Genomic DNA, 11,585 nt, shown 5'->3' with positions numbered 1-11,585 from the left:
TCTGTTTGTACTGACATTTCCTGTTTTTTCATTGTTTGTGATTGCCCCTTCTTTCCTTAGAATGAGTCTATTTGATTAATTCTGTCTCCAGTTCTGTTTAGTCTCTCTGGCAACCCCTTCAGGTATTACTTTGCTATGAAAAAATTGTATGTAGAAGAATTTCTTAACTCCACAGCGTCTGTAGTTCATGAAAATGTCACTGTCAACGTGGCATTTTTTGTTTTACATTACCACACCTGGACGAATCCATGTTACTTACCTACTTAACAACCACCTTGTGAACAAAAGTAATTTTAGGGTTGGAGCATCTTGTCCTAATGCCAAGCTGAATGGCCAGCGCTTAGCTAATGCAGAGCCATCAGAACTAAGATTTTCATGAGAATGGGCACTAGTGGGTGATGAGAAAGGGTATAACGATACATACCTCTTATTCCACTACAGGAAGACAACCTCTGAATACACGCTTTTTAAGAGCAATGCTGTAAACAGTGGTGGTATTCTTTGTCCTTAATGTATCTATCGCATGGCCTCCGTAACAGATGCAGACTGTAGGAGGACCAAAAGGGCTTTAACTGCACCTTGCCCCAATTAGTTTGAATGTCTCTCTCCTGCAATACGGGGCTGCTGCCTTTCTGCAGATAGCTTATTGCTTGAGCTGGTCTCCGGCCAGGCCGAAAGGTCGGACCAGGTGTTTGATGTATACTCAGCAAGCCTCTCCAGAGCGCTTGACAGCCGCGTGATCACGGGCCGAGGAGTGCTGTTTTGGTTCTGTGTGCTTCTTCGGTCTTCTAATAAAATGTCCACTCCAAGAAAGCCACTACTATCAAAACACGGCTGGTGAAGGCAGTGGCTGAGCTCATCCAGGTACATCCTCATCTTGAGACTATATATGAAGCAGCCAATGAAGATGATGGGTGATTTCATCACACTTTGAATCTAAATGTGGCTAGGGAAGAGCATATGGCTGCACAATTGTTCTTTGAGGTTTTTTTTTCCTTTCTCTTTCTCTGCGCAGACAGTTGCTGTCGTTTTCATGAGATGAAATGCGCACTGGTGTTACACTTCATGCTGAAATTCACACATACTTTCCTTTACCAGCCCCAGCCAAACTTTAAAGAGTTTCTAACCACTGTGGGGCTTTTTTTTTAGAAGATATTTGATCATGATGCTTTTAGCAGATTTAATTTTGAAAATGAGGTGATGTAATGAATTTGGGGGGGGGGGGGGGGGGAAGCCAGCCACAGGAGACTGGAAGGACTACTGTTTCACACCCAAAGAACAACTGTTGAATATTCGTTCTGTTGAGCTTTTACAAGAGCAATCTTTTGCAACGAAAAACCCAATAAAGATCTGTAAGCGTCCCTTAAAGGGTCAGGCCCTCCACCGGGGTGCCAGGGCTGAGGAGCCCCGTGAGCGCCGGGGTGCCGTGACCGGCAGCGTGATCAGAGTTTGTGCACGGGCGAGGGGAGGAAAACAACCTGCGACAGTTCATGGCTGGGGCCAGACCCAAGGCCAAGGGGGGAAAGGAGGACGGCGACGCTACCATGAAGGGAAGGAAGGACAGCGCGCGAAGCTAACCGTCCCCGTGGGGGCGGAGGGTGCCGCGGCAGCGGCGCCGGGCCGGGAGACGCAGCCGTCGGGGTGTGGGGGGAGCCGGTGCTGAGGGGAGGGACGCAGGGAGCCGGCGGGAGGGCAGGTGCGCCTCTGGCGTCCGGGGGCGGGGGGGGAAGGGTTTTCTCCCGGCCGGGCAGGCGCCGGGGTGCTGGCGAGGGTGGCGGTTTCACCGCCGCGCCCGCCGGCCCGGAGCGGGGCTGACCGCGCCGAGGCGGGGGAGGCGCCTCGGCGGCTGCGGGCCCCGCGGCGGTTGCGGCGACTGACTCGCGCGGCCCCCGCCCCCCCTCCTCCTCCCCCCACCCGCCCCGGCTCGCGCCGAGTAACGGTCCCTCGCTCGCGCGCTCCCGGGTGTTCGAGGGCGGCTGCTGGCGGCCGGACCCGACCCGACCCGGCGCCTGCCGGACGTGCCCCTCCCTCCCCCCCGCCCCGCCCCGCCGCCTCCAGACCCACGCACACGCACACGCGGTCAGACGCGCGCTCACCCACACACACTCGCGCACACGCCGCCGGCGCGGCTCCGGAGCCGGCTGGCGGAGCGCGGCGGAGAGTGGCGGCCACGCCGGGTCACCTTCCCGGCCGCTGGCAGCGAGAAGGGCGCCCTCGCCTCTCCCTGCCCCCCGCCGCCATCCGTCCCTTTGGGCCGTCCCCGCCCCGGGTGAGCGGGTGCCCCGGGCCGGCGCGAGCATGAGCTGCGCCGCGGGGAGCGTCGTCCTGCCTCCCGGGGATCCGCGGCGAGACCCGGCCGCCCCGCTGGAGCTGCCGGCCGGAGCGGGGGAGGCGAGCGGGGACACCCCAGAGAAGGGGGAGAGCGGCGGCCCCAGCGCCGGCGAGGGCCAGAGGGGCGGCTCGGAGAGCGGCCGCGTCGAGGCGGGGGCCGCCGCCGGCGACAAACCCGAGACTCGCTCGGTGTGCAGCAGCGAGAGCGGCAGCGGCAGCCACCCCGGCGGGGCCGGCCCCATCTGCAAGATCTGCTTCCAGGGCCCCGAGCAGGTGAGGAGAGCGGGGCGGGCGGGCGGCTCCCCCGCGCTCAGCGCGGGCGGACCGACCCCTCTCACACACACAGACACACACCACCCCCCCCCTCCGCTCCCGGAGGCGGCAGGCGGCGGGGGCCGGGCGGGCCGGCGGCGGGGAGCGATCAGTACCAGGGACAGGGCTCGGCACCGCCCGCCCGGCCCCCGCCGCCGCTCCTGCCCGGCCCCCGCCCCCTCTCCCCCGGCTGCCCGGCAGCGGGGCGGAAAAGTGGCCGAGTGCGGCTGCCTGCTGCCCGGAGGAGGCCCGGCGTCCCCTCGCAGACCTGCCCGCGGAGCGGCGGCCGGCGCCCTGGCAGGAGGAGCCCTCCTCTGTGTCGGCGGTGAGATGGGTGTAGCGAGCCTCAGCTGCTGTGCGAGGCGGTTGTGACAAACGCTCGGGGCAATTCTGAGTCGGTGCAGAGCTTTGGGAAAAACCAGAGATTTGCTATGGCTGGCTTGCACGCTGTACATCTTCTTGCCATCACGTTCGCTGGCTCTCCCCTGGGGGACTTTGAACAGCACGAATTTCTCGGGTGTCTAACTTGACTTTAAAATGAGAGCGTTAGCTTACAGGTAATGTTGAGAAGACCTCCGAGTATCTTCTCTGTCATTACATTACTGGGCACAATATCAGCAATGGATCCGTAACTAGCATTTTATAGCTTGTCTTGTAGTTTAGCTAAAAAAAAAATCTTTTCAAGGAAAGAAGAGAATAGCCGATTTGTATAATATAGAAATATGTGAACTACTGGGGGAAGTGTTTAGTTACGTTATCTGAGATCCTGCCTGACAGCTGGCTAGCTGGACAGCGCAGAACCCTGCTCCGAGAGCACGGTTCTCTGTGACATCACCCGTTTCTTTCCTAGTGATGACTGCAGATAACTGTTGGAGAAATGCATCTAACCACTTTTGGTACCATTTGAGGTATTTGAAAGGGCTAATGCTACTGTTGTTTGATGCACGGTAATCTTTCATTTTTTTCACATATGTACCTATGCATGCATAGACAGTTACCTGGCTTTGACTCATTAGAAGCACTTGGATGTTTTTAAGACAGTTTAATTTTTGAGAATTTTTATAGCCAAAAATACATGTTTTTTCACGTATTGAAATAGAGACCCGTTCATTGTTACAGACCTGTAAATATTTTTGTACTGAGTCTACATGTACATAAAAGATTCCTTTAAAATTAATGTTTCTGTGCTGCCTTTTCAGGGTGAATTATTAAATCCTTGCCGCTGCGATGGGTCAGTACGATACACGCATCAGCTTTGCCTGTTAAAGTGGATAAGTGAAAGAGGGTCATGGACCTGTGAACTCTGCTGTTACAGATACCATGTTATAGCAATTAAAATGAAGAAGCCTTGCCAGGTAATTTGTTTGTTTGTTTGTTTTCAAAAATATGTCTTTCCCATCATTTTTAAAAACAAAATGATACTTAACGTTTATTTCAAGGTTTTTGGAAAATACAGCGGAAGAGCCTGTATGCTTCACCAGTTAGCACTTGCACCTTCTTGAAGCTAGTTTTTAAGACCAGTTACATATTAAAACATACAGTCATTTGATTCTGTTATATTCTTCTAGCTTTTGGCTTGCCATAGAAATGGTCTTCAGAGGTTGTTAAATTCTGTAATTAGATAAGTCTTACTGAGACATGACAGAACAACTTTGATCTTCCTGATTCACTTTCTAAACTTTAAACATGTCTTTATACTTTGTTAAATACTCAAAGGTTGATTTCATTCATTCTTCAAGCGTGAGGTCCAGAGGAGAGAGGCAAAGAAAACTTCTGTTGCCTGTGTATTCATCTGCTGTAAAAAAGTAAAATAAGGTGACTTTTCAGTCTTGGCACAATCCAGAGTAGCAGAACGGTCTGTAAGTTTTGTCCACCAATAGTTTGTTGCAGAAGCTGAATTGTGCAGTAACATTTTTCACAGCTCCCTTTTAACAGCATCACAACATGCAGCTGGAAGTTAGAATATTATAGTGGTAGCGTGTTCAGGGAGAGGGGAGGGGAAACTCAAAGCTTTAGCAGATCTGTTAGGGAAGCCTTAATACCACTTTGCACATCAGAATTCTTTAGAGGCTTAAAATTCCATCCTAGAAATTGTATTTCATACATCTGAGGAACACATTTAGTAAGATAATTGTATCTTTTTTTTAGTTTTGATCCTATGAGCTCCGAGATGATGGAGCTCTCAAAGGCCAGAGCACTCAGGTCATTTTTCTGCGCCTGAGTTTGATTGGAGTTTTATAGAAAAGACATGCTTGGATGGTAACGGCAGTTGTGTGAATGTGATAAGCATTCCTTGGATGTAGGATATCTGGAGTATTTGCTTACAGCTGTTCAGATTAGGTGCAAGTACTTTCAGAGCCAGTTGTGACTTCAAGTTTTTTTCTTATGAATCCACAAAGGAAACTTTTGATAAGCTTTCCTGGATAGAACCTTTATGATATAAAAAAGTCATGGATTTGTAAAACACTCCAGAAAATGAAGGTGGTAGATTCTGTTTCTACATAGACTTTATCTGGTGGTTTGGCATGGGGTTCTGTTTGACCCTTTTGGCTTTTTTTAACCTTTTAAAAACATCTGTTTCCTGTATATCCACAGCAATCTCATCCTTTTCCTAGCAAAGGTTAGATCATTATCAACAGTTTGCAATGATAGTCTCTGAAAATAGTTGTTTGACAGCAAGGGCATGACACAGTTGCCTGCAAAGAGGCATCTACTACTATTTGAGATGTTCCAAGGTAGCCAAAATATCTACAGAGGATAGCAGATACGACACAACTTACGAGAGACTCTGGAACTGCAGCTGGAGGCCAAGTGGGATATTAAAGGACATCTGAAATGTCATTAGACACCTATCTGTGGACAACAGAATCAAGCCCCAGTTTGAAGAACAACTATTCAATTTCTGTGGAAAACAGAAGCAAAGAAGAAAGTGTCAGTAGGTGACACAGTAGACAGCAATGTTTGCCCGAGCTACAAGTGAAGTAGAAAGAAATTGAAGAGCCAAAAGTTAAATGCCATTCTCTTCATGGCTTACGGCACATTTTGGGGGGGGAGGGGCGGAACTAAGTTCATGTTTCTCCTTCGATAGCTTAAAAAATACTTGATTTATTCTTAACGCTGTCTTTCATTTTTTATGGAAATTATTTAAGTCTCTCCTTTTTTGTTCTTGGCAAAATAGCATACAAAAAGATTTCATGGAGTTGCATACTCAAATAATAAGTTAGACATACATTCCTAGGGTCAAACTCCTGACATCCAAAAGGTCACACATCTCTTTGGAGGGACGCAGCGGTACCTTTCTCATTCTCCTACACTGAATATTCCTCTTGTAGTTACAGAATCTAAAAGGAACTCTCAAAACTGCAGTTGTCTGTGTATTTTTATAAGGGTGATCAGTCTTAAAATGCCCTCACTCCTCTCCCATATTCTTGACTATAATAGTGTTGGCCATTTTTAACAGCTGTCCTGGTTTAAGCTTTTGGACAGGTTCTGAATCTTTTGCTTGACTACACAAAAGCCTTTTTTAAGGTAACTTTTTGGTCAGGTTTGGCAAAAAGCTAAGGGTTAGACCATTTCAGTATAGAAGTAGTTTACATCTTCATTGAGGTAGCTAATGTACTTAAAAGTTCCCAAGCAAGTGAGACTTCTTGCATTACGTGAGTTACAATATTTGGACAGGAGTACTTCACTCTCTACAACTAGTAGTCTCCCTCAGTCCATGTTCTTAGAATTGTCTCTACCAGTCTTTTACTTACTAGATCTGTGTAGGCAGTGTCATAAGAGAGAAGAAGGATGCTATTTACCAAAATAACTTTTTCTCAAGTGAATTGTCTATGCAGATTTACACCAGCTTCTCAGGTTTACTTTTACCTCAGGTATTTATGGAATATAACAATGATTAGGGAGTTAAGAAGTAGGAGATTTTTCTATGTTTTCTTCCAGAAGATTGGAATAGATGTGAATATTCCATTTAATATCTAACATTTTCTATGGTTTCTGTTGCTTCATGGCAGGGAAGGTAATCCCAAAGGGGGGCCTCTTTGGAGGCAGTACATTCAAGGAACAAAATTTGCTATGGTAAGTGGCTATTCCAATAGAAATTTTTCCAGTGTCACTTTGTATATTTCAGCAACTACTACTTAATTCACTTTTAAGAACCCAATCCTGGAAACACATAGACTTTTAATATAGCAATAGATCTTAAAACACAAAAAATTATAGGTTAACCAATGGGCTAACAGTGGAAGATGAGCACACAAACAAATTGATGATGTTTGATATGGTGTTTCACAGAGAAATGCAACTTGAGCCATTTTTTCAGTATCCTTCTCAGGATCATATCAGAAAGACATACTTAACCTTGCAGTAGTCCATCAATGAAAGCACATGTCCATATTGCTGGACTTGCTCCTTACAGCAGGGTGGAATTCGATCCAATAATAGACAAGGTTATGTTAAGAAATAACTAGAAAAAAAACCAAACTGTAATGAGGGGAGATGGAACAAATATTGGTTTGAGCAGGTAGTTTTGGAAAGTTTTTGAAACAGCTTAAAAAGGAGGGAGAAACTTTAAATGTCTGACTTGGAAATTAAACCCACTTAGAGTTACATTTTAGATTAACAAAGAGAAAGAAAGCACAAGCAGAAATACTTTTTATATTGGTTTGTTAAGCTTTTATAATTTGTACAGATTTCCTTCCTAACGGAAGTATAAACAGATTGCTTTATTTTTATTCGTGCTATTTAATTACTAAGCTGTTAGTAAATGAGTTCACTAGACTTGCAGTTAAACATGAATGGATATTGAAGAATGTCAATTCTCTTGTAAGTTTCAGAAATAATGTTTAAAAGCCAAACATAGTTATGCAGAGGTTCAGAAAATACACTTTGGTGCTAAACCCCATAATTCCTATGGAAGTCAGCAGTAAATATATTTAGAGAATAGCCTTTTCTAGACTGTTACTGTAGTCTGTCATAAAATAGTATTATGTTAGATGTTTAATATACCCTGTGCTTCTGTTCATTAAAACATTATATTCTGGTACTTTAGGTGAGCTAGACCTATTCCAAAAGTAATACAGTAGGTTGGTGTTCTAATTTAAAAGCTAATTGCATGACAATTCAACACCTTTTCTGACATCAGGAAAATCACAAAACAAACAGTTATTTTAAAAAGTAAACTCTTAATCGTTAGGTCTGATTTTTGAATATAGACGAAAAAATGAAGGTTGTACTTAGTATTATTTAAGCAAGTATCTAGTTACCGGAGGTGGAATGTGGCTCATGGGTTCAGTGGTTTTCAGTGGCCCAAATTGTAATTATTAACATTTGAGATACTCATCATAAAGATGACTACGTTCAACAGTTTTTGTGAATTACAGTTCAATTTTTCAAGTTTTGTTAATGTGAGTAGTCCTCACTCCTGTGAGTAATCTCACTGGCATCAATTAGATAAGCATGAGCAAGACTTTGTAGCAGACTGCTCGTATGTATATGCATGTTATATTAAAAAGCGCAAAAGTCAAGTTCATCAGATACTTCAATATGGAGGCAAGTGTCCAGAAAAAATGTGTAGTAAATGTTTAGTAAAAGTTATTGCTAATGACTATGCTCAGCTGGATGAAAGCATTTATTTTTTGTAGGCATAACTAAGAAGGGGAAAGGGAAAAGGCTTAAATCTCCAGTTGTGCTTTTTAAACTACACTATGTACTAACAGCAGTCTACTGGTGTTGCTGCTGTTACACTGCCTGCAGTGAAGATCCGGGAGGATACATTGTGCTACTATGTCAACACACGCAAAGAACAAAAAGGATTGTCCCAATCTTGGACAATTTACAAAGAAGTTTGAACAAGAGATAAGGGACAAGTCTGTAAAGATATATAAAACCAGTGGTCTCGGTACACTAACTTTTTAATTATCATTGCATTTTTGGCATCTCAAATGGGACGAGTTTTAAGATGCCTCTTGAAAAGAAAACAATGAAGCTTTGCAGGCACCCTTTGAATGTGAAGGCAGTATGGAAGGGCTGTTAGAAAATAAAATACTTGGCTGAGATAGGTATCATGAACTGAACAGAGATGAGATTCCATGTCTGAGTAGTCATTAGAAAGTAATTAATATGTCAGTAAAAGCCTGGAAGGACTTTAAAAATCAAGTCAAGTCTTTTTTATTTGATGTGATGGGGAAGAGAGGAACCAGCATAGCGGAGAAAGAAGGGCAGTAACGTGGTCAAAGTAGTGGACTAAAAAAAACTGTATTTGAAGCAGTCTTGTGGTCACTGAGAAAATTACATTTGTCATGAGCGTAAAAGCTGTGTTGCAGTAGTTGAGACATAAGATGAAAGTGATGATGAGAAATTAAATTTTTATATATGAATAGTCTTAGATATGCTACATAGAAAGCACCCGCAAGTTTTAGAAATATTGTCAACAGGAAGATCCAAATAGATATTTAAATTTAAGATAATGCTTGGGTTACAGAACAGATTCATGGATTGGAGGACGAATCCATACTGCTTGAGGAAGGCAGGGACATGAAAATCCTAGAGATTTTAATGAACTTAAATGTAGGATAAGATCCATACAAAAGGTGGTAGAAATAGATGAATATTTTAGTTTCGACAGGAGAGAGAAGTCTGGAACAGAAAAGTAGATCAGTCACCAGCTTAGCTATAGTAGTTGTACTTCTCACACTCTTTCTTTTCTGAAGCATCTACTTTTGGCAGCTTCTAGGGAGAAGTTACTAGACTAGATAGGCTTTTCGATTTGATACACTCTGAGTCGTTTCAGTGACATGCACTGGGTAGAAGCTAGTGATTACGATCAGTTCTAAGTAGTGTGCTTAATGAGTTTAGAAACAGAAGGACAGCAAGGCTGTTGGAGAGGCCAGTGGTGTCAAAACTGTGGGTTTTTTCTGTGGTGGGAAAGGCAAAATACATTTCCTGTGTACTTTCTGGGAAAGACCGGAAAGTGAATGAGAGACTGAAAAAGAGAATTAGGGTAAGCGAGTGGATCAGGAGGAAGGACAAAATGATGTCACTGGTGCAAGGTAGAGAGATTATAGAAGAAGAGAGGACAGTAAAAATTTCACCATTGATGGAAAGGACAGAATTGCAAAAATAGAAGGCATCAGAGAGAAAATGCTAAGAGGATAATTAATTTCATGTTGTATTATGTTTTCTTTGTTTTCTTGTGATTAATGCACAGAGAGACTCAGAGATAAAAGGAGTAGAGAGTTGGAAAATAAAGGCAGCAAAAAGGTGTGGAGACGAAAGTCAGTTAAGCTTGAGAAATACATTTGGTTAGCCATTCGGATGAGAGAACAAATTTGTCATGGAGCAAGTGAGCAGGCCACTGGTGCACTACTAGCATCGTGGCTGTTAGCATGCAGAGCTGAAGGAGTGCAAGATGGACATTACAGTGGAAAGGAGGAACAAAACTGTAGAAGCTTTAGAAGGATGGAGAGAACTGGTAACTAATGACAGGTAAGAGGCAACAGGGGATGGAAGAATCATCGATACCAATGATCTGAAAGTCATAAAATAATGAAGAATAATATGTGAACAAATGGAGTGATTCTATCAGTGATATCACAGTGATAGTTGGGTAGGGATAAAGAAGAACTAATAACAAAAGACTAGATATAGACCTAGGTGAAAAGCTAATCAAAGCAATGAATGGCCGCTTTGTTGACTACGAGCACTAAACCATATTTGTAAGTCCAATGAGGAGAGATGATATTCATCTAAGAGGTCAGAGCGGTCATCAGCATGGGAGCTGAAGCTATCAGGAAGGAACATGGGAGATTATAAAGACAGTCAAGAATTGAAATTGGAAGGACTGAGTAGAAAGGAGTTAAGTGCATGGAAAATAGAAGCTTGAAAGAGGGGAAGGAGATTGATTTTGTTTTAGAGAGCCCTATGAAAGAACTGAGAGTGAGGAGGGGGGGTGATTTAGGTCAGAACTGCCAAAAATTGGAAACCAAATGTTTGAAACCTATGATTCAGTTCAGAAACTTGGATATTCCTAGTCTAGTCAGGATTTTAAGGTTGTATGGCAAAAATTATGCTTTCTTGCTGGTTGGAATGGATGAAGATTGGAGCGGTGATCTAGAAGGTATAGTTAATATTTGGGCTTTTGCTACGATGGTTGGAGTGCCACCAGCAAACACCCGAGATCTGCTTTCCTGATTCTCTGTGTGTTCACGCTTTGCTAGATGGAACATTTGGTCAAAGTTGGCATCTCAACTGATAGAACTCAGGAGATCTGTTATTCTTGTCAGAGTATCAGCTACAGCATGCAGGGAGCTAGAGAAGCCACTCTGGTGCTCGCATCTATCTATTTAAAATACGGGATTATCAGTGAAAAATAGATTAGGCAAAGAAATGGTGATTATGGGATAAAGAACAATTTTGTACTAACGTGTGGATAGTGATTTTAAACTAGTTGTCTTGCATTCACTTAGGCAGTTCTGTTGGACTTCTAACGTGTATACTAAGGTAATCAAGTAACTACACAAAATAAATAAAACAGAGCATGTTTTAAAAATAGAGTAGCATTAAAAGTACATAGGTGTGTGACCCTCAATGTTACTCTTTTACTTCCTGTAGCTTATTAAAAAAGCAATTGTTTTCTTGTTTTATTTCATGAAATGTGCAAATTGTGCTCAGGGCAGTTTGACTGCTTGAATGGTGTGAAACAACAGCGCAATGTAAACTGTGAACTGTACTTGGAAATAAAGTTTTAATTACAGGTGTCATCCTGACCTAGTGGTAAGATATATAGATATAGATACGAATTTAAAGAGTGTCATTATGTTGATGTATTAAATAGTGGGTTAACTACTTCAGGGAAAGAAAGTGGATTTCTTTGAGCCTAAGATTTTCATGGGGCAAAATGACTAGCATGAGACATGGTGCCAGGTTGTTTTTCAGAGGCAATT

General features: G+C 43.8%; 1 protein-coding gene across 1 annotated transcript in view; it reads left to right on the top strand.

Annotated features, from left to right (window-relative positions):
* The first annotated feature begins 2,298 nt into the window (after nucleotides 1–2,298).
* The window catches only part of MARCHF11 (membrane associated ring-CH-type finger 11), a 32,068-nt gene continuing 22,781 nt past the window's right edge, over nucleotides 2,299–11,585 (top strand). Inside the window, exons 1-2 of the mRNA XM_076332252.1 lie at nucleotides 2,299–2,604; nucleotides 3,843–3,998. Coding sequence (XP_076188367.1) covers nucleotides 2,299–2,604; nucleotides 3,843–3,998 — 462 coding nt within the window. The remainder of the gene's footprint in view (nucleotides 2,605–3,842; nucleotides 3,999–11,585) is intronic.

Source organism: Aptenodytes patagonicus, chromosome 2 (genome assembly GCF_965638725.1).
Source record: "Aptenodytes patagonicus chromosome 2, bAptPat1.pri.cur, whole genome shotgun sequence".
In the NCBI taxonomy this organism is placed as follows: domain Eukaryota; kingdom Metazoa; phylum Chordata; class Aves; order Sphenisciformes; family Spheniscidae; genus Aptenodytes; species Aptenodytes patagonicus.
The sequence above is the reverse complement of the archived record's forward strand: the minus strand, read 5'-3'. Positions and strand labels throughout refer to the sequence as shown.